This window comes from Oryzias melastigma, linkage group LG20, assembly GCF_002922805.2.
Source record: "Oryzias melastigma strain HK-1 linkage group LG20, ASM292280v2, whole genome shotgun sequence".
Classification (NCBI taxonomy): domain Eukaryota; kingdom Metazoa; phylum Chordata; class Actinopteri; order Beloniformes; family Adrianichthyidae; genus Oryzias; species Oryzias melastigma.
Window position 1 is genome coordinate 12,811,098 of NC_050531.1, and position 23,006 is coordinate 12,834,103.

The following is a 23,006-nucleotide window of genomic DNA, read 5'->3' on the forward strand; positions in this document are numbered from 1 at the left end:
GAAGTAATAGGAAATGAAAGGCAGACTAGTATTAACCAGTGCTAACACCCCCAGTGGAGAAGCAGAAGAGCAAGGAGGCAGAGCGTGCTCTTTGACAAATACAAACAAAGACCACATTGTAAAGACAACAGGATGGTGATCTGTGTAATAATTGTCATGAAATTAAAGCAAATTTGATGGATTGTCTAATGCAAAATGACCTAAATGTTTATTAAAACAAGAACAATAGTAGTGTTAAGAGCCTTGCCTAAGTACATGACCCCTGGGATTTGAACCTTGTAATCGTAGTAGACTAAAGACACTCCATGACATCTTATTTGGTGTCTGTTTATCCTTTCTGAGCCAAACACAAGAACAACAACCTGTCTCCAGCAATCACTCCCTAACATTAATAAGCAATGCTGTCTGTTGTTATGCTCGTCTCTCAGCTGATTGTCACCGTGTTTCTGCAGGGAGAAGTTTTCTTATCTGAAGGTTGCCTTCAGCCAGAACAAGGTTTGCCAACTCACACTATAAAAACCCCACCAAGTTTAATGGAAGCAGCTATCATTCCACAGCAGATGGTGCTAACACTGCTTCAGTTCATTTTAACTCGTGTCAGGGCCAATAAAGAGCCTTGAATATAAAGGGAATGTCAGGGGGATAAAATGAATGAGTCTTCAGCGTTGAAGTCACAGGTTGATATATTGTGACACGTGTGTGCTTAAAAAGAATCACTGCCTGCTTCTTGTCTTAATTTTTATTCAGAAAAATAACCAAAGTAACACTTTGACTGTTATGTGCTGTCATACTGTCACCTAAAAGGCCTTTTTTCATTTAATCATTTTAGTTTAAGTCCTCAGAGATAAAAATATAATGGATAAATACAAATATATAAATAAAATCTTCCACTGATGCTGTTGACATAATGGGTGCCAATGGAAAATGAACCACTGTTTGTTAAATAGGAGAGGAGGAATATGTGTTTGTACACAGAGAGGGAAAAAGAAGGGTAGGAGTGTAGAGTTAGCATTTGGAATTTCAAATGTAGAGGCTTTGAGAAGGAAAACAAGAGTTGCGATGGAAAGAAGGATATCCTGTGTGTTCAAGAGACCAGATGGAAAGAAAGAAAGGCTTATAAATTGGGAGCAGGATCAAGCCGTTTTATTACAATACGGATAGAAAAGCAAAGGAAGGAATATTCTGGAAGTAAAGAGAGTTTTAGATAAAGCAATGAATCTAAAGCTGGAAGTTGAAGGTCCGATGTTGAGTGTTGTCACTGGTTATGCCCCACAGTCAGATAGGATGTGAGCCAGAGAAATTCTCAAGGGAAATGAATGAGGGGATTGAGGGTAACCGTAGAGGGGAGAGAGTGGTGATCGGGACAGACTTCAACAGACGTGTGGTTGAAGAAAGAGGGGTAACAAGGGTGTGATTTGTACACTGGGTGTCCAGGACAGGAATGCAGAAAGATAAATAGTGCTGTGCTAAAAGGATGTACATGTGGCAAACACACTTTCCAAACAAGGGAGGACAACTGGATGGTATATAGGGGAGGGAGGAGCACACAAGTCGATTGAAACTTGTGCAAATTTGATATGAAAAAGATCAGTGACTGCAATGATTAGGAGAGTGTAGCTAGACAGGATAGAATAGTGATGCCCAATGCTACGTTCACACTGACCTTAGCAACACGTTTAAGTGACCACTTTCAAATAAAAGTCTATGGAAAGTCACGTAAATACGTGTTTTTGGCTTCCGCGTTCAAAACTCTCATGTTTACATGTTGCTAAGCAAGTCTTAAAGTCAGTTTTGGGCTCTACTCACAAAACTTACACCCACTGAACCCATTTTGAAAGTTAAACTTTGACCAACCAGGGACTCAAATTTAGTAGTGACGTATGAGCAACGTATTTTTTAATTCACGGAAGTGCCAGCGGTTTGAAAATTCATCATGAAGAAGATTCACCAGATTTGCACAACTTCAACATTTTGCCTCTTCTAGCTGTAGATACATGTGCTAGTATCGGTTAGAGACAGTTCAGCGTGTAACAACTTTCTCTGCTCTCTCACAGAGAAAGAGTACGCATAAGCACTTTAACTGCTTGAATTTATAAGCAACCTCAACATAACACATAAAAAAAAACTCTGCAACAGTCTCACTTTAAGTTTTCCTCTGGTGTATTCATATTACCCTTAACCACGCCCCAAACAAATTCTCAATTAACAGATCCACCACCAATTAACACATTTACAAGCAGGAATGTACACAATACTCAATAATGTCTCTCAAATTGATCAGTTCTTTTTCTCAGTCCCAGTTACGCGTAGCAAAATCCAAAAGAAATAAACAGGCTCGGTCTCACCGGTTTCTGTCCAAGTCTGTGAAGTTGGCATCCAATGGGAAAAAACAATAGAAAAAATGGAAAGCAAAAACCCATGCGATGATCCATCCACAGAAAGGAAGAAGGTAATCCGGTGGCGTAAAGCAGGTAACCACAGAATGGCTCTGGACGTCGGGGGGAGAATCCTCAGGCCTTCTCCTCTCTTCCTCCTCCAGACTCTGTCTTCCTGTGGTACACCTGGCTTCCTTTTTCTGCTCCGCCCCTTCCTTGACAGTCTTATTTTTTTTTACTCCAGGTGTCCAGGCCTTGTTTTTCTATTAAAGTTCCTTTGCATTTGTTTTAAACAGTCCGTCCTTCTACAAACACTGGCCACTTTATTTCTTACAGTATACAGAAAACATGTTGCCCCTGCAAGGTTTTTTTTTTAACAACATGGTTACATATTTTTCCATACACTTTCAATGGGGTGACAGTGTCACAAGCGTGAACACATGCTATTCAAGAACTGACGTTTTTGAATGCCGCAACACATGCTCAGTGTGAACGTAACATAGCAAGAAAGAGGCCTAGAAGTAGGCTAAAGAAGAGGTTCATGGATGGATGTGGTCAAGGACAAATTGAGGGCATTTGGTGTGAGTGAGGAGGATCCAGAGGATTAAAAAGATGGAGGTGGATGGTGAACCCTAAGAAGGGAACAGCTAAAAGACGGACGAAATGCTTATGCATACTGACAGTACCATCATCTGATGAAGAGGACTGACTGTTGAAGTATAAGTTGTCTCTTTATGGCCAAAGATATTGGTTAGACGTTTGGATGACCATATTCACTTATAAATACTGTTTGGTCATTACTATTAAAATATTTACTTATTTAAATATAGTTGTTAATAAGGCTATCAATAAAATGCTAAAAATATAGAATTACATAAATGTTATAGAGGTAGCAGCGGTGTGACTCCACAGACAGAGTAACACTGTGACATATCTTGGTGGCTTGTGATACTCATTAAATTCAGAGAGCAGAACATGACAATTCTGCATCAAAGGACACAAAAATTATTTGGATTTTGCTATTTTTACTGCAGGCTCAGTGGGTGAGTTTATTCAATTTAATTAGATGCCTTTCTAAGAGTTCAATTTCACAGAAGTGTCCTGTTTTTTTAGTACTAAGGTGTGACCTGATCCCATTCAATAGTTCAAGAACCCAAATGTACTGTAGTCCTAACTATATATAAGGTTTTCTGCATCTGAGCTGCTTCTCTAACAAATGAGGAACATGTTAGGAGTTATTCAGTTCAGGATTCTCCACCAATCTGTTCTGAAGCGACATTCAGACCGCCTTTGGCAACTCTCGTTCATGCAGCCGCTTATATTGAAAAGTCGATTCAAACGTTAACATGCATTTCAGCTACACACCTTCAAAAGACTGTTTCTGGGCTTCACTTATAAAATGCATGTCCACCGAATGCACATTAAAATTTACACCTGGTAGAACTTTGACCAGTCAGGCACTCAGATTTGGTCGTGTCGTATAGATTGAGTCCTTTTTAATTCACGAAAGTGCCAACCGCTTGAAAATTGATCCTGAAGAAGAAATAATAATCATGGTTTGTGCTCAGACGGAATTATGACCCCGTTTTGTATATCGGAATAGAGCTGTGAAAGAAAAAGCCCGGAAAAGATTTGCAAGATACGGTGGATATGTGCTAGTAAACAGTAGAAAAAGAAGCCCCTTTCTGCTTGTCCAGTGTGAACACCATGCAGAACCTGCATTAGCTTGTTCACACATGTCCAGTGTTTCCGTAGCTTCAGACAGCTTTCATTCATTAAGCTTAAAAAAAAATACAACTTACATAGGGAGTTTAGAAGTAACTCAATTGTAAGATGTATGAATATAAATTGTATTAAGTAGGGGAGAAAAGCATCCTGAGCAGGTTATATATCATTTTTAGTTTTTACTCATGAGAAAATATTAAGTAATCAATGTTAAAACTGACTCAACAAAAATTGAAACGTAAATTGGAAAATTTTCCTTACAATCTATTTTTTATTATTGGTGATTAGTGGAAGTAATTTGGATGTTTCCATCTCTTGTTTACTCATCAAAATGTTCACATCACTTGATATTCCATTTTTAAAGCTATGTGAATAAGTCGTGCGGATGCTGTTAGACAGGTTCACAAAACTGCCTACATTTTTTGCCTGTAATGCAAAAGGTTTAGATAGACACCAGCTGTCTCAACTATTGCACTGTTTGTTCTTGATATTTCGGTGCTTCGAAATGCTTCAGCCAGCACCTTTAACACATTCGCTGAAAGCCTCTTAACACAACACTGAGAGTAGGCAAAAATAGAGCCACAACAGTCTTCTCCATCTCTCAAAAATGCCCCAAACACCCATAATTCCCCTCTCTACCTGTCCGCAGAAACATGAGAGTGTGCAAGTCTCTCTTCTGCTCGCCCTGCCTCTCTCCTGGGTAATTTGCTGTGTAAATATGGTCCTACTTACAGCTGACGGGCCCTTTCAGCCGTGGAGCTGGAAATGCAATTACAGGCAGCAAACATCTCCATTGTTATCACTGGAGGGTGCGACGCACATTGCGGTCCCCTCTGCTACGGGGGGCCATTATTGATCACTATCAGCTTTTAGGAGGGGATTACTAATGAAGCTATCTGAAAGCCTTTTGTGATGAGGTAAGTTAGCAGGCGTTTGTGGGTGAGTGGATGTGGAAACAGATTTTGTGTGTGTGAACCTAGATAACACTCGCATTCTGCTGAGACTGGCTCCTCTTCTTGTTGTGCTCTGCTGCCTCTAGTGGTAGTTCTGGGAATTATTCTTACCTGGCTCTGTCCTTGGATGACGTCCTCAGTTTGACATATAGACTCTCCTCTGATTAACATAACTGCTGTGTTCAGAGTTAGCAATCCCTGGATAATTTCATATCTGCCCCCGCTCAAGGAACAGTACAGAGAACACACGTGGAGACATGTCTTAAAAAGCCATGTCCCCCCTCAGCTGAAAATCAAATGCTCTCTTTGGAGCCTGTTGTTTTCAGTATAAGTAGAAGGAGACATTTGACTTTGGATTTCACAATTTTATGTCATTCTTGTTTCATTATACCTCTGTCAAAGACTTTTGACCGACTGACATAGTACCATACAGTGCTCAAGCTTTCTCTCTACTACCTTATACTTTTCGCTCTAATAGTGTCATGCTGGTAAAAACACGGCTAAAGCATGGTGGAAACATAGAGGAAACTTCAGCACAGCAGCACTTCATTTTCACACACAGGAATTGCAGCTCTGTGCTCTATGATTAAGTAACCGAACTTCACATAAGAATTATTTTCCTCCCCATTATGAGTCAAGCTGCTCTAATACCTTGGTTGTTTGAGAGTCTTTGAAGCAAAATAGGATTTTTTTTTTCCTTTGTCCTTGTTTGATGTGAACGCAGGCGCCTGTGGACAAATGATTCACTTCATTCCCTACCATCTTTGTTGTTCTGTGCTCATTTTTGCCTTTGTGATTTTTTTTGCCTACTTTATTTGCATTTTAATGAGAAAAAATTCACATAGAAAATGTGCATTCTATTGGGCTGTATGTAAAATTTCATGGAGGACAAATTAGCTTAAGAATGACAAGGAAAATGCTCAGAAATACATAAGGTGACTGGTCAATGATCTGAAGAGAGCTCAGCATAGTAACAAACTGGTAGATCCAGTATTTTGAGCTTTTCCTTTGTAAAATTGATCCATTAAACAGTACTGTACTGTACTTCTTGGAGGCCCTAATCCGTTGTAGGTCCATTGAAAAATGAAACCCAACGGTTGGCCATTCATTGATTGGCAGAAAGTCATGATGACATAAAGAAAGCGCTAATTTAAGCTAACGTTTCCAATGTTTGTAAGCATTTTACTACAATATTCATCGCAATCTTCTTTTAGACAACATTAAATCCCTGTTATACACGATGTACTAGAAGTAAAGCAATAAAAAGACAAGTTGGTGGATGACCTTCATAGCTGTTGCTTTTCTAGTTGTTGCTCTAAAAAAACGCGATTACACACTAATGGTCAACATCACGCATGTACCGTGACAACAAACTCAGTGGAAGCGAGGCTTAACCGTGGAAACGCATTTGACTGTCTGTCCTTACAGTTGAAGTTTATCTATAATGAACATTACTAACTTCTCTCATCTTTTTAAGTGGGGCAACTCCAGTATGACAGATAAATACTTTGTTGCCACCCTATCAATGAGAAGATGTCCAGCACACGACCTTATACCTTTTGTCAATCAGGTCATTTTCTACTTTTAAAGTGACAGCCTAACCTGTGACGCTGCTTTTCATTAGATTTAATTGTCACATTCCGCAGTTACTAATGTTCCTTTCATATTTTTTTATTGTTTAAACTGCAGCTGTGCATAACTGCCAGAGTATGTCTGTACTGGCAGTTCTACAAAATCTTGGTATTTCAAAAAGTCCCAAATATTTACAGAGCTGTTTTTGGCATGAGTTGGCAGGATTTTCATGCATTTAGATTTCAGATGACTATTCTTTGGAGCTATGTGATAAACGGGCTTTTGCATAAAAGAGCCTTCTTTCTGTCCTTCTTTGTTTGCGATCCAAAGATTCACCTCCACCTTCAGTCCTACAAGGGAGACGTATTTTTCTACGTTCTTTTTGGTATCCTTACTATTTGATTTAAAGTAAAATAGATTTCTTTCTCTTGTTTATTGATAAAATACTCATTTTCTGTAATGTTGGTTAAATAATATGCAGATGGACTTCAAGTAAAAGATGTTTCTACTAATTTATATATATTTATTTTTGGGCTTCGTGGATTTTAACATTCATCTGGTGATATGATTTAGTTCAACTGGTTATTGCAGTCTTTAAAGATTTCAAACTAAAGGAGAGCTTTTAATGATGAAGTGATTAACAGGTTGCACTACAGCTCCCTTTGATTTTCTTTTTTGAATGTGATGTTCTGAACACAAATGATTTCTGACACAGGTTCAAACGCTGCATAGAACCTGAATAGATAATTAGATTTCAAAGATATGAAGAAGAAGAAAAAAACCTTCCTAGTTTGTTGAAATAATTTGATTTAAGCAGAAGGGCTTCCTGAAAACCTTTGTTCAATAAAGCAAAGCTGATGGGATGTGAACCTTTTGAAGCAGACTTTTATAGATTTGCTGACAGATTTTATCATAGACTGTTTGGTTTACAACTTCTGCTAATAACACATCAAAATGTAAAAAAAAAAAAAAGCCCAGAAAAAAATATTCTTGTTGAATCTTTCTTATTAGTCACAAACATACAGACCAATCACCTGGAGATTTGTCCAGATCTAATGCTGCATGAATAAATGTAAATGTTAAAAAGGTGACGTGTAAACTCTGTGTGTGTGCTGTTTGAGCCTGTTGAAGCATAAGCAGTGATTTTTTTTTTTCTTGCTTTTCAAGACCAATTACTCTGCATGATTGAATCCTTGGCATAATCATTCTGATCAGTATGGAGATGAGTTACAGTGTGCTTGATTGTGTGTTAGAAAGCTCAACAGTCTTCTAAACAGCATAGTTAATGGTATGGATGAGTTGCAAACCCGACATGATTCATTCCTGTTAGAACAGTTTAGTTCAGAGACTCTGTTGCCACTCTACAGGACAAATTACTCCCAATGTTTTCCTTTTTTAACTGGATGCTATTTTTTTTTCCATTTATCAAAATATGCATTTGTCTTTAATCCTTAATACATTTATGAAGTAAATGACAAAAAGCAGAATTTAGCAGATAACAAATTTGAGTTAAATTGTAAAACCAAACCATAATGATTTCCTAAACACTTGTATATACTGGTAATGAAATACACAAAAAAAAAAAATCATAATGCTAAAAAAGGGAATCAAATGGGGGCAAACATTCTCCTCGTGTCCTTTATAAGCTTTTGATAGTAAAGGCATCTTGTGAGCTCATACTGTGCAAAGTGACACATCAACAAAGCAGCTAAAATAACTTTTAGATTTGGGGATTTGTAAGAGTTAAATGGAAGGTTTAGCTGCAGTTAAAAAAAAAAAGTTGATAGTGGCGTTTTACAAGTTGCTTTAAGTTAAATCAGATTTCCTCCATTTAAAGCAGAATTCTTTACATTAGGGAAAAAATGTTCTGCTGCTTAAAAGTATAGTTGGGTAACATGAGGCAAAACAACTGAATAAGCATTGTGGAGGAGCAATGACTGCTTCTTTTCTGCCCGTTGTTGCATAAAGTGAGGATCCCTCACAGCCTGCCTCAGCTCCCACAGGAGAACAGCAGATGGCAGTTTGTCTTGTGGTAAAATATATTTGTACCTTGTTTTCTCCACATGGTGTCACTGTTTAGCTCTTTTTGGTTTTATAAAAAGCATGTTACACACAAAAAAGCCTTGGAACATTTATTCTGGGGTTTGCTTTCAAACTTTACCATTCTGCACATGATGCTTAAAAACAAGTAGTCCCCTTTTGCAAAGACTTGCATTCTTGTGTTGAATCCGTTTGTCATGTCTTTCCAGATGACCAGATCCTGAAATTTGGGAGCCTGGTCAGCACATCCAACTCCTTTGAGCTGACTGACCCAGGCAAGCCCAGGAAACCTGTCACTGTGACCACAGATCAGCCTTTACTCTGGACCATGGGCATCCTCAAAAGTGGAGGAGGATTTTGAACACACCCTGCTCAATTATGACAGAAAAATAAAAAAATAAATTAAACACTCAGGTTACAGTGACCAATTTTCACAGTTTGAGCCAAAATTCTTTGCAATTTTTAGAAATGACTTTTGCTGCCTTAAATGTAGTTATGCTTTGCCTTGTAGCTGCCTGTGTGCCTTAGGTATCCACACACTTTTTTTCTAATATGATTTAAAGAAATTGTATAAGCTTCATTTTTTTGTTAATAAAGAATAAACAAACCAGATGTTTGGCTTCAACTGATTTTATTTACACATCAAAATAGAAATGTTGAGCTCAGAATGTAAAAATGCCGTCACGCTAGTCCATCGTCTGTCCACAGAAACGAATCACATCTTTGCTTTTTCCAGGTTTCAACCACCACTAGAAAAAAGAAAGAGCAAAGAAAAAGTGTTAATATGAACAACTAGTTTTATTGTTGGGGGGGGGGGGGGAAATGAAAATTCATAGATCTATAAATATCTTTAGTCATAATCACAGCTGCCTATTACTGGTTTTGTGCTTCCTTGCTATTCTCAAAACACTTATCTGTATTTAAGTTGTTAGTCTTCAGATCTTTTTTTAATGAAAATTTTAAGTTATCCAAATCCAAGAAAAATAGCAAAATAATTAGAAAAAAAAAGTTTTAATAAATTAATATCACCACCATTGATTCTTAAATTGTTATAGAAATCTAAAAAAAAAATGTGAAAGGGAATTATTAACAGTTTAATACCATGTCGGAGTTTCAATACAAAAAAAGTTAAAGCACAAGATAATTTTTAAAGAAAATGTGTGTTTGGCAGAACTAGAACATTTTATATGGTGGGGCAGAAGGCTGGAAGGATGGCAAATAGCAGCAAAGTGGAATGGTGTTACAAATGACAGGATCAAAATTACATATTTCTAACAGTATCATTATTTTTGTTTTTAATTGATTTAAAATATTGCTTTTGTGCTTCAATGCTTGGAAAAGGCTTATATTGTTTAATCTTTTTCTATAATTATACCAATACTGATTTAAAAAATGACAGTTAAGTGAGGGGCAAAGTTTTTTGTTGGAGGCAGCTCCGCCCCTGATGCTTGTTAAGAAAATATATATTTCAACCCCCCCAAAAAGTTTAATATTTCTGGCTGAAGTCTTAATTTTTATTTGCCAATAAGTGCTACAGGTAGTGACTGTGAGGTAGAAGGCAAAGCTGACCTGTCTTTCCTTTATTTATGAGCACTGATAGAGATCTAATGAGATTTTAACAATGATACTTTGAAAATAAAGATTTAATTCTTTTAAAAGCTCTGCATTGTTTTTAGGTAAATATCACTTACACGATGATGTTGTTGATGGGGATGTGGATGAGCTTGACGAAGAAGCCAATGAATCCCATGATGGCAAACCCAATCGCTGTGGCCATTGCAATCTTCTGGAATTCTGGGACAAAAATAATGTCAAACGTCAATATAACAAATCTTGAAATATATTATTCTTACATGTAAAACTAATTTTAAAAGAGGGACATTTGGCACTACATTTTAACCAAATAAACGGGGTACACTATGGCAGGAGGGTTGAAAGTTACCTTTTCTGTCGGGTTTTGTGCATCTTTTCACCAGTCTTATGGAGTCTTTGACGAATTGCCGACTGGGTTCAACAAACTGCATAACCTGATCCATGGTGTCCAATCTGCGGACAAAAACAATGTTCGTGTTGAAGCTTCACGTTCGACCAACTCTGATGTTGACGTCGACAGCAAATCCAAAATATTCCTTCAATAAACTATCTGACGAGTCTACAATAATAGTAGTAACTATTTATCGTATTTATTTTCTTATTCCACAACCAAAAATCTAGCTAATGCTATCCTAAATTAGCCTGATGGGTTCTGCCAACGTAGCTTTGTAGTCAGCAAGTAAAAATGAAATTTGAAACACATTAGTATTATCCCATTAAAGCTTACTTCTTACAGTAATAAAATGAAATTATATACGAAAGAAATGCTCTCGTTTTTACCTTTTTTTCGACGCGGAGTCGACGAGAAGCCAGAGGAAAATATGACACGTCGCCTTTAGGCTGTGGAGAAGAAAACTGCTGAGAGCTGACGTAGATTTAAAGGGCGCATGCGTCAAATGCTGCTTCCTGTTTCTACTAAATGACTGCATTATCTGCAGCGCCACCCGCAGGTTCGGAGGTTTAACAGAATGACGGCAGAGAACAACAGAATTTTATAATGAGATTAAAATTGAGCTTGGTGGATTTTCACAGTATTTTCTTTCACTTGTTGTTTATCCAAGGTTGTTTATTTTTAACATGTAATCTCGTTTTACAATCTAATATGGGTTATGATAAAAGTGCCAGAATTATATAACAAAAATTTAGTAAACTCACTTTTGCCTTTAAATAATGTTCAGTATTCTCTGCAATACTGAAATTACATATCGAAACTTCTAAAAAAACAGGATAAATTTAAAGTTTTGAAGTGAAAAATATCTATTATTACATGTAGAGTTTGGGAATAAATAGCAGGGATTTTCCAAAAGAGTAAACTTTTGCTGTAAAACAACATCAATCCAACTCTGAATTTCTCAAAAACTATGATAACTGCTAAATGTATTATATTTATTATATTATGAGACACATGTAAAGCAAATTACTTTTTTCTGGTATTGTAACAAGTCACGCCAATGTTTCAAATGAGATCAAGTGTTCCATAGACCTCATTTGGTCAAAGCACATTCTTTAGGTGATGAATGCTCTACCATGTGATGAAGATTAACATTAGTTAGTTTCCTATGGCAGTTTTTTTTTTTTTTTGTCTTTTTTTGTCTTTGAATTGATTTGCCTTCTAATAAGTTAGAAGGATTTTATTGTTAGATTTTACAATTTCCACTAGACATCTCTTTGGGTGGCATTGGCTAAGACTTTAAGCCATCCTATTCATCCATTATTCTGATTCCAGACAGACTTAACTGTGTCAAACCTGACCAAGCATTATTCACATGAAGCAGACAGCACAGACGATAACTCTAGCAATGCTTTAAAGAGCCACAATTAGGTTACAAACTAGTAGAACTGTGATATCTGCAAATTTATACAGTATTAAATAAATACTAATCACTTTATGCAATGTATGAATTTATAGCATCACACAAAGTGTTGCTATTTTTTCCAGGTAAGGCATCTGAAACAGCAGAAAATATGACCCAACCAAACTCAGTGAAACCAATCAATGCATTTATTTACACAAATTGATTTTTAAAATAAACTGTGGGGACAATCAATCAGGAATTTTTACTTGTTGTCTCTGTACACAAAGAAGGCTTAAGGCTTTAAGAGTTCAGCCTCCTAAACTTTGAACCAATATTCAGACGACTCCCACAGAAACGGCTCAAATTCAATCAATGACACCTTCAGTACTGAGAGGACAAATGCAGCAGCCATACAACCCTGCCTATAACTTGATCAGGCTAGACTGGATTTCAAAATGCCCTTTCCTAAATATATAAAGAATAAATTATAACCAAAATAAACATTATAGGAATAAACACAATTAAGTCATTCTAGTACTGGTTATAATTTAACCTATAATTTAACAAGTTAGAACATCACTTATTATCAAACAGAATTTTTAATCATAAACTAAAATATAATCTGTGACATCTTTACTTCATTTAGTGTCATGTTACTCAAAAAAAAAAAAAAGAAAATCAATTAAAAAAATGAAACGCTTTAATGCTGTTAAATCCTTGTAACGATCTAAAGATATTTTAATGTAAGAATGAACTTAATGCAGATATGGATAATATTTGTCTTAAACTCTTTATTGGTTTGGCAGTATTCCATAAAACAAGTAATTTTAGAGAGGTTTTGGATTAGGTCATAAAATGCTAAAATGTCACAGAAGTACAAGTGAAGTGTCTATAAAAGTGCTCGACAGTGCTTTTCAACGATCATGTTTATACAGAGAATAAGTTATTGTTGTTTCCCAGGTGATTTCCTGCAGCTAGCTCACTGCCAAGTGATGCCAAGCATCTCACAGCTGATCTCCCATAGTCTCTCTGCCAGGTCGTCATCGGCAGCCGCTCTTGAGCACCTTGCAGGGGCGCAGTCACTGAACACAAACACAGACAGGTTGACACCATGAGTAGAGAAACGTTACTATGCAGGATAAGCAGTAGGTAGTTTAAATCACCTGAAGTACTGTCCACTAAGAATCTCCAGACCTGGCTCTACGGCACAGTAGATAGTGGTCTGAGCTCCTTCCACTGGTGTCTTGGTAAAAATCCTAAAGATCTTCACTGCTACCTGGATACACTGATGCTGGTGCCGCCACAGGTCGGACTGCACCACCCCCGGGTGCAGAGAGAACACACTTATTCCTGTTTCTGCAATTCAAATATTTGAAATAACACACAATCCAGACTCATTTTTGCTTCAGCTCTGAAGGCAAACTCATGAATTAAATGCAAAGTTAATTTTTTTATGGTTTTTGAGTATTTGTCTTGAGAAGCTAACCTTCTAGGCGTTTGGCGAGGGAGCGTGCAAACATGACGTTAGCTAGTTTGCTCTGTCCGTAGGCCTTCATGGTGTCATAGCTCTTCTCACTGTTAATGTCGTCCAGCCGAAGTCCAGTCCAAGTGTGGGCCACTGACGCCACGACGACGATCCGAGCGGGAGCAGAGCGCTTCATGAGGTCCAGCAGCAGATAGGTCAGGAGGAAGTGACCTAAGAAAAGTCAAAAACATCCCTTTTGTGAGTTCTTTCAATCCACTTACAATGATTTTCAATGATCTTATTCCTAACAAATGCACAAAAGCCCTTTAGAAATGCAAGAAGTAGGTTTGTGCATCTATTCATAAGTCCATATGCATGTGGGCGACCGTGTTCCAGCACAGACTGTTCACAGTGACAGCTTTTTGACTAAAATAACTCTGTTGAAAATTTCACCTGGAAAGGAGGAACAGTCTGATACAGGGGAAAGAGAGTGCTAAAGGTTAGAATAACACAGGCTGAAACTCCACAGTAATAAAGTTACCACATATTTTAAGCAGGTTTTGCAAAAAATAATGAGGTAAATCATAGCAAGAAATAGTGAAAAACTGCAGAGCAGCTTACCCAAATGATTGACCCCCAGCTGCATCTCAAATCCATCAACTGTCTTGGAGTAGGGGCACATCATGATGCCTGCATTGTTTATAAGGATATTTACTTGTTTCTCCTCTGCAAACACAAAGAAATGCATTAAAGGCAGTGATGCAGACGATTAAAAGATGAGCTAAAAATAATTGTCTTGTAAACAATGACTCATTGTTAGTGACTCATTGTTTTTAGGTCTGCAATTGAAACCCATCCAATTCTTAAACTTTCTTTTGTACAGGTTGTCAATATAAACAGATACATGTTTCTCAAATGATGGATTTATTAGTCATGTAAAATTATAGATATTTTTTCAACTTAAAACAGTCCATTATATGAATACCGGACAACAATTGGATAAAAAGTTGTGAGAAAGTAAGAGCATTTGTCTTTTTGGATTAACTAGACAAATTATTAAAGAAAATTGTGTATTCTATAAATTATGGATTTTTTAACATTTTTTTATGTTTTTAACAAAAATGAAATAAAATTTATTGTAAAACATAAAAAAAAAATTAATTCTGTTTGGCACCTCAGACAAGCATCATCATTCCTTTTACTAACGTGTATTTATTATATATATATTTTTTTGTTTTGTTTTTTTTAATTAAAGCTATTTTTGATTATTTCTGCTTTTTCATTTTTTCAGTCATTTTTTATACAGGTATTCTACATTGTCTAAATTCAAATATATTTGAATTTACATGTCCAAAGTCCGGCCCCTGAGACAAATATGGCTCCTATTTTAATTTCTACCTGGTTCCTGTCATAAAAGAAAGAAAATAATAATAATAATAATAATTGGCTACCAAACAATCAAAAAAATGCAAATTTCTTGATAATGATTGTCTAAATTCCATCATAAAAATGTGGCAACACTGTTGTGGTTCTGGTCTATGACATCTTTTCCGCTCATTTCTAAAATGTTGACTGTAAACAAAATTAATACATTGATTTCTCTGATAAAAATCAGTGTTTTGGGTAAATTACTATTTTTTTTCCTGGTCACGAGTTTCCTTTAGAAGTTTACAGTGAGAAATGAATAATGAATATTATGTAACATTTAATGTGAACCCAGATTTAACATTAACATATGTTTTTTTCTTTACAGACATACTTTTATAAAACTTTTTTTTCCTGGTCTTCAAATATGAAATGCGCAATAACTTTGATACAATATATATTTATAGAGAGAGAGAGAGATGTATTTTTGTTCTTTGTGAAGAAATGAAAAAAGATATTTGGACTCAATTCTATCTCAAAGGGTTGAAAAAATAAAAGTTGTTTGTCTCTCATATATTTTCACCTCTTTTGACATTAAAGTTGAACCCCTTTGCTTTAACTTATGCGGTTGGTTTTGAATGCTACCTTTGTTGATGATTTCAGCAAAGGCCTTTATTGACTTGGTGTCAGACAGATCCAACTTCCTGATGACCACATTCTCATTTCCTGTGCCCTCAAAAATGTCGGTGCGTGCCTCCTCTGCCCTTTCCAGGTCTCTGCACGCCATGATAATACGAGCACCTATGAACACAAGCGACAAAATGCGTGTTTTTTCAAGCTAAAAGAAACATTCTCCAACATCACAGTACATTTAAACCACTACAATAAACTAAAAATGCAAATCGAGGTACATTTTAGCACCAGAGAGGTTCATTCAAGGTTTTCCTCCCATGAAAAGCTTCCAGCATCAAAACAGTCCTTAAATCTCTGCGTACTTTTGATCCCCCCCTTTAATGATTTCTAAGCTTCCACTCAGAATCTCATTTAGCCCACCACTCCACTGCGACGAACACAAGACCTTGTCAACTGTGTCATTTTCAATCGCCTCTGACACAAATTACTACGCATTTGCCTTAATGAGCCCAGAAAGGGGTTTTGAGGACACACGCACACACCCACTCACCCAGCCATTCACAAACAGGCACAAAAACCCAACATATATAGAGAGAGAACACTTCCTGCACCACAAACACACACAAAATAAGCTTCGCAATTAAGGCAGAGCCATTAATTAGTTTCTGCCTTCCTTCACCCATGAGAGGACGTTAATGGTCCGCCCCATTTTCGGGGTATTCAAGTTCATTTTTTTTTTCTTTTTTTTCAGTAGGATTGCAAACAAACAGATTGAAAGCAGGGGTCACACTAAGCAATCGATCATTGTGTCGTCATTCTTCTGAGTTCAAGCAGTCAGGTTGCAGGGAGATGTCACTTCATCAAGATACCAGACGGATGAAATCATGGAGGAAATGGGTGTTGTGAATGCGGGGGGGTGACAAGCAGCTGCCACGGGGTACCCCCGCCTGTTATGAGTCTGTGCAAATCCAATCACGCTGTCATCATGTCAGGACCAAATCCCATTTACTGAAAGATGATACTATTGTTCCAGTTCACCAGAGGGAAGATCCACACTGCAATAGATTTTTTTTTAAATTTTACACAAAAAAAGAAACAATAAATGAAACAACATCACAGGGAATAGAACTGCATCCCGCTGCGTCTTGGATGAATAGACAAACTGAGTCGCGCATACAAACCAAGTTTCTATATTGCTGTGTGTGCGTGCGATCATGTGTGGCTTCCCCCCTCCCAACTCGCTTTCTTGCATGTCTATCTCAGGAGGGGTGCACCCCCCCCTCTCAATGCAAGCCTAAGTCCACACAATGTCTCATGTTTTACATAGTAAAAGCCATAAACTTTTAATTCATTTAGCTAAAAACATTAAATTAATAAATTCAAGACTCCTTATTGTTTCAAAACCACCAAATGAGCTTAAAGTCATCACAAAAAGCAGAATTCCCTTGATGCAACTGTGCATTAAACCACTTTAGAACCAAAGTTACCCTAATTTAGCATCTAATTAAAAAAAAAACAAATCAATGTTATATTTGGAAGTAAATTCAGGTGTTAAATTGAAGTAAACACTGAAAAGCAGCTGCACCGTACCTCTCCTCGCCAAGTCTCTGGCAGTTTCTTTGCCGATGCCAGTGTTGGCTCCAGTGATGATGACCGTTTTCCCATCAAGCCTCTCCTCAGATGACCAGTGGTTGCAGCATGCACTCCTGAAATATTATCAATCCCTAAAAGTTCTGTTTTTAAAGCTTTTTTGTCAAGAAAACCAGCTCTGATAAACATTTTTCACTATTTTCATGGACTTTCCAGCATATTATTATCGATTTAGTTGATTATTATATGGATATTTTGCAACAAACCTAAAAAAAGCTAAAAGGTTTGTTTTTCAACCATCTGAGAACACAAGCAGAAAAGGCTCCAACAAACCTGGAGCCACTTTGTAGTTTAATCTGCTTAAAATGTCTCACATTGTTCATGTCTCTAATGCTGCACAAAGTCAGAAGTTGTTGGGAAAGTGTTCCTCCTCCTCCTACCTGCAGTGCATTCTTCCTCCAGAGCTGTTGATTCTCCTCTTCTGCACCTGTGCGCGACTTGGCCCTGGAATAACCCACACATGCACCCTCTTCAGCTTTCAACAAGCACTTTTTCCTTTTTTTTTTTTTTTAACCACGGGTTTGGAGCTTGTCACCTCTCTCTTTCCCCTCCCCTTCTCCATGTTCTCCAGCTGGGCCAATCAGGACTCAAGCTGAAGCAGAACTGATGGGAAAGTTCTGCTGTCTCCCCCTGCTGTCTGTCGCCTGCCGAGGATTCATGGCAGGAAATAGAAATCCCACTTTATCTGCAGCACTGATGAAGAAGACAAGCGAGTGGGCACGGTTTTTAATTCTTTTTTGTATGAGGTGTCAAAAAGGTAGACGTGGCACATTTTGAAAAATACAAAATCATTAATCCTTTATTCAAAATATATGGGGGAAAAAAGCAAACAGACCTCATATCAAACTTAAAGTTATCTTAATCAGCAACATTATATTATTTACTCCAGAGATTATTTATTTATTTATTTAATTTATTATGACTGGGGTGACTTGCAAGATCTACAAACAAATGAAAGAGAAATTGTCAAATTAATTTTAAAAGCCCTAAAGAAAAAAAAATGCTCTTAGTTTGCAGGGTTAAAAATGTAAATTATGATGTTATTTTTCTGTCTTTAACTGTATAAATGTGGGTCACAATCTAGTCGAAGCCAGTATTTGCTTCTTTAAGATTCTAGTATTGTTTTGTTTTTATTTACATTTTTATTTAAGGTTTGTTATTATTACTATTAGTAGTAGTAGTAGTAGTTTTGCTGCAGTTCCTTGCTGCAGCCAAAATCAAATTAACTTTAAAAGTCCAAAAGATTTTTTTTTTTTGAAGAGTGAAATCTGTAAAATATATTCTTAAAAATCATATAAATAATTTTATATTTATGACTATATATATGATGGTCACAAGCTATCATTTTTTCTTTAAAATTCCATTCTTCTTTTCCTCCTCCTTCTCGTAACAATAATAATAATAATATAATTATTATTAAAATAATAATAATAATTATTATTATTATCGCTGCAGTAACATAGTGCTAACAAACAAACAAAAATATGAGTTTAAAAGCCCAGAAGAAAAACGTTTTTGTTTTTTTAGAGTAAAAATCGTAAAGTAAAAAGATTTTTTTTCTGTGTGTAAATGTGCGTCATGAATTTGCTTCTGTAAGATTCCTCTTTTGTTCTTGTTTTTTGTGATTTTTTTTCTCTCTGTTTTAGTTAATAATTATTTAGGTTGAGTAATTTTCCAGTGGGGCAAAAACCAGAAGGATCTTTTTTTTTGTCTTTGTTTGTAATTTTGCAATAAAAATGTGAGACATTGTGAAAAGTTTGAATTTGTTTAGCAATTTTCCAATGAAGTTAATCACCCAGCATACTTTTCTATATTTATATTATTTTTAAATAGCATGCTCTTTCTGCATCATGTGAATTGGGGCATCAACAACTGTCTAAAGACACATGGACTTGTAGACTGAACTGACCAGGTATTGAACCACCAGATGATGACTTGAAATCCTGACTCACAGTAACTTCTTTTCATGAATTCTGACAGCAATTACTTGAGCTGATTTGCAAATTTATTAGCATCCATAGGCATCAGGGGGTTAATCTAGTTATAAAACTATTTTTCTTTTTTTCCTGAATTAAGCTGAGGGTCAGGCTTGTGAGATGACTTGACAATTAAAAACGTATCACAAGGGAACATGCTTTGTTATCGCAAGGTAATGCAAATTAATTTGTTTTTTTCCCTCATGGCAGAATTAAATAAGCAGCTGATGCTTCCGCTGTTTTACAGTTTGACACTATGAGACTATGTCCACACACTCTCCAAACATGGAGAAGCTGCATTCAGCTTCTATGCTCCACAGATCTGGAGCAGACTTCAAGATCATTTCAATCCAGATTAAAGACTCACTTATTCTCAGACGCATTTGATCAGTTTTGATTCGAAAGTTTACTTAAGCCAGCTTCCAATTCATTTCTTTTTAAAATTGTCTTAATATTTTTATTTAAATAATCAGTCTTTTAATATTTCTTTTAAATATTGGTGTTTTACATAAAGCACTTTGACCTGTCTTTGTACATGAAATGTGCACACAAATAAAATTTCCTTGTCTTGAAAAAAAACCTAAAAAAAATAATCAAAGTGACATTAATAATATTATTAGAAGAATTAAAATAAAGGCAAACAATATAAAGATGAAAAACTAAAGCACAATTACATTAGGAATATAAAAAGCAAAAAAGGTGGCAATAACAAGAAAGGTTTATAATAGTTTTAATGGAATCAGCTGAATTCTGTCACACAGTCAAAATTATTTACTTTTTAAGTCACATATCTATGTCATTTAGAAAGTATTATATCAGAAGGGTAAGGCTGAAGGAAACATGTGGGAGAGTAGTTTATCTCCAGCGGATGCCAAGCATGCGGCAGCTCACGGCCCACAGCTTCAGGGCGGTGCCATCGTCCTCGCCGGCTCTGCAACTCTTTGCACTGGCACAGTCCCTAAAAAGGGGGCATAAGAAAGAAGGAATCAACAAAGTCCTTTTTTTTTTTTTTTTTTTTTTTTTTTACTAAATGTACAAATTTTATTAAGAAGTAGACCTGTAGTATCCACCAGAGATCATCTGGCTCTCAGGAGTGATGATGCAGTAGATGCTGGTGTAGGCTCCCTCAGCTGGAGTCCTGGTTAAGAAACTGAAGGTCTTAGTGATGTCCACAAGAGGGCGCCAAAGGTTCCTTGTTATTTCAGTGTTCACAATCCCAGGGTCAACTGAGAAAGTCATCACACCCAGAGCTGGACAGGAAGTAGGGAGTAAATAAAAATATATAAAATGACAGCTTTCTTATAGATAATAAATTATAAAATAAGCATACATCTAAAATAGTGTGGCTCTCAAACAAGGGTTGTTTTATATTAATGACATCTGTCTTTTTCAGGAAACATTCAGTGCTTGCTTTTTAGCCTTAAGCATTTGTGGTTTAGACATGAGACTCTCACACTGACAGGAGAACTCTTTTTTTATACATGAAAAAATAAAAAATAAAAATACACAGACTGCCGGTTATTCTGTTTTTTCCAGCCACACACCTTCCGTCCTCCTGGCCAGCTCTCTGGTGAACAACACATTAGCCAGTTTGCTCTGAGCGTAGGCACTGAAAGGGTGGTAATGTTTGTCCCCGTTCAAGTCATCGAACTGGATCTTGCCCATGGCGTGGGCGGCAGACGAGACGTTTACGACGCGCGACGGGGCCGAGTGCTTCAACAGGTCCAGCAGCAGGAAGGTCAAGAAAAAATGACCTGAGGAGACGGAAGTGAGGGAAGGTCGCTGCAGCTGATTCATCAAAACCAATAAATCCATGAACATTTTTATAGTCCTACCCAAGTGATTGACGCCAAACTGCAGCTCATATCCATCTGCTGTTTTGGCGTAAGGACACATGGCCACCCCTGCATTGTTCACCAGGTAGTGCAAAGCTTTCTCAGCTGTAAAACAGTAAATTATTATTTCATCTTTCAACTTTTTAGATCAAAATATGAATATTAGCTGTAACCTACTGCTATAAATGCTTTCAGCAAACAGGCAAATGGATTTGGTGTCAGCCAGATCCAGCTGCCTGAACACTACATTTGCTCCATCCACCTCCCTCCTGATGTCAGCAGCAGCCTGCTCTCCTTTTACCACATCTCTGCAGGCCAGAATCACTCGGGCTCCTGTGCAGGCAGACATGAATCCAACCCCCACATGATCAGTAACTTTACATGTGCATGCAGGCTGAAATCTGAGCTTGACAAGTCCATTTCATTAAGCCAGAATTGGCTCAAAAGGTACCAAATGAGAAAAGAAAAACGTCTGGTTTGTTTGTTTGTGATGTTTACATGTGCGGATGAGTTTGCTTGCCTCTTTCGGACAAGTTCTTAGCTGTTTCTTTGCCTATTCCAGTGTTGGCTCCTGTTACTATAGCCGTCTTCCCATCCAGACGCACGTCCGAGGAGCACTTACGAATGAACAAAGATCTGAAGGATAAATTTAGTACAAATTAAGGGCACATCAGTTAATATTGAAAGTCGAAAGTCAATGTAACAAAACAAAAATATGACAAATCCGACTTCAAAAAGATGCAGACATCTGCGCAGTAAAGTAATGAACCAGTGCACCATCTACACATTTTCTTAAGCTTACCTGACAGCTTGCATCTTTGAAGTTGGGAATAATTAAAAATTCCTTTTCTAAAACTTGATTAACTTGCTTTATTTTCTTGTCTGACTTTGTATTAAGCCTCAGATTTAGTGATGAGAGAACGGTGAAGATTTGAGGAGTCTTATTTATCTCTGGAAAGTCACCAATCGTCACAAATGCTCCTCTGTTCAAAAGCAATTCTTGTGACTAATCAATTACAGCTGAATTTCCAATCGGGATTTTGTCCACATGCACATGATAAGTTATGTAATATAATAAAGTCTGACTTTTAGGCTGCAGGCTTTTTTTTAACTACTTACAATTCAAGTATAATGAAAAACGGAACCTTTAACTGCTATTTTGTTGAAGATATGATAGTCCAGGTGATTTTACTTCTGATATTTGACCACAACCTGCTAATCACAGTTATTTGAATATCCTGTGACTTGATAGCGGTACTGTTTTTGGTAAAGTAACTAACCTGAGACCTCGTTCACATCTGCAGGTGAAACCCAAAACCTGCCTCTGCAGGTGAGACCACTCAAACCTCAGCACTTCATTAGCGTGGACTTTCTGGTGCTTTCCACATTATCTCCTGATACAAGTATCCTGAGCTGATCTGAGAAGAACCTCACAGCTGATTCCGTTTTTTTAAAAAGGCGGTAATATTATTTTATTGCTTAAAGGTGGGTTTCCCCTCCTTCAAGTTACACCTGGAGTCCTCTCTGGTTAAAACAAGTTGGAAAAAAAACTGCATGATGGAAGAATAAGGAGGTGCAGACTTGTGCTGGACTAAATGCATTTTAGAAAAATAGAGAAAAATACAATACATGTACATATAAAAGCTGTTTTGGTGGAAGTCAGTGGATGGTTACATCAAATTCCTTTTCACGCATGCCTTTGTGTTTGCATAAGCACACCACATCCTTGCACACTGCCCCCATCCTGTCATAAAATGATTCTTTGGAGCATTTCCTGGTGGAGTTACCACCAAATTTTTTTTCCCAGAATGTACCCCACTAATAGCAGCTATGGTGTGCTGACTGAACAAAATGATCAATAAGAAACTTTCACTTTTTAAGAATCTCAGTCTAAAGATTCCTCTCATTCTCCCGAAATAAAGGGACTTGGCACCGCTCTGTCTGTAAACCGTGAATTTATTTGGTTTTGTTGAACAGAATTATCCTTGCAGGTGACAGCAGAGAATTCTGGGTAGAACTGTCTTCTGA

General features: G+C 37.0%; 3 protein-coding genes across 5 annotated transcripts in view; 1 reads left to right on the top strand and 2 right to left on the bottom strand.

Moving 5' to 3' along the window:
• The window catches only part of tpk1 (thiamin pyrophosphokinase 1), an 83,944-nt gene extending 74,667 nt beyond the window's left edge, over positions 1-9,277 (top strand). For all 3 annotated transcript variants that reach the window (XM_036217331.1, XM_024280131.2, XM_024280132.2), the window contains one exon: positions 8,875-9,277. In XM_036217331.1, coding sequence (XP_036073224.1) covers positions 8,875-9,026 — 152 coding nt within the window. In that variant the 3' untranslated portion in view covers positions 9,027-9,277. The remainder of the gene's footprint in view (positions 1-8,874) is intronic.
• Positions 9,278-9,279: 2 nt separating this feature from the next.
• Positions 9,280-11,198, bottom strand: sec61g (SEC61 translocon subunit gamma). The gene is made up of 4 exons (XM_024280134.2): positions 11,039-11,198; positions 10,608-10,711; positions 10,357-10,459; positions 9,280-9,414 (listed from the first exon to the last, which is right to left on the bottom strand). The coding sequence occupies exons 1-4, from the start codon at positions 11,185-11,187 to the stop codon at positions 9,405-9,407; spliced, it is 366 nt and encodes a 121-aa protein (XP_024135902.2). The 5' UTR covers positions 11,188-11,198; the 3' UTR covers positions 9,280-9,404.
• Positions 11,199-12,996: 1,798 nt separating this feature from the next.
• zgc:112332 (uncharacterized protein LOC553712 homolog) lies at positions 12,997-21,809 on the bottom strand. Its single transcript, XM_036217525.1, has 14 exons — positions 21,781-21,809; positions 21,499-21,614; positions 21,156-21,311; positions 20,979-21,083; positions 20,688-20,897; positions 20,201-20,393; positions 20,021-20,101; positions 17,441-17,611; positions 17,108-17,223; positions 15,530-15,685; positions 14,141-14,245; positions 13,541-13,750; positions 13,218-13,410; positions 12,997-13,136 (listed from the first exon to the last, which is right to left on the bottom strand). Exons 1-14 carry the CDS (start codon positions 21,792-21,794, stop codon positions 13,034-13,036), a joined length of 1,929 nt encoding a protein of 642 aa, XP_036073418.1. The 5' UTR covers positions 21,795-21,809; the 3' UTR covers positions 12,997-13,033.
• Between the last annotated feature and the right edge of the window lie 1,197 nt (positions 21,810-23,006).

Bases quoted from the DNA above. Each gene is read 5' to 3' on its own strand.
- sec61g (XM_024280134.2), bottom strand. From the start codon at position 11,187: ATGCAGTCATTTAGTAGAAACAGGAAGCAGCATTTGACGCATGCGCCC. The intron at 10,712-11,038 runs GTAAAAACGAGA...TTTTGTCCGCAG, and splicing joins GACTCCGCGTCGAAAAAAAG to ATTGGACACCATGGATCAGG. The intron at 10,460-10,607 runs GTAACTTTCAAC...TTTTTGTCCCAG, and splicing joins CACAAAACCCGACAGAAAAG to AATTCCAGAAGATTGCAATG.
- zgc:112332 (XM_036217525.1), bottom strand. The intron at 17,612-20,020 runs GCTTGGCATCCG...GGGTTATTCCAG, and splicing joins TGGGCCGTGAGCTGCCGCAT to GGCCAAGTCGCGCACAGGTG. The intron at 17,224-17,440 runs GTTTGTTGGAGC...ATAATATTTCAG, and splicing joins AAACTACAAAGTGGCTCCAG to GAGTGCATGCTGCAACCACT.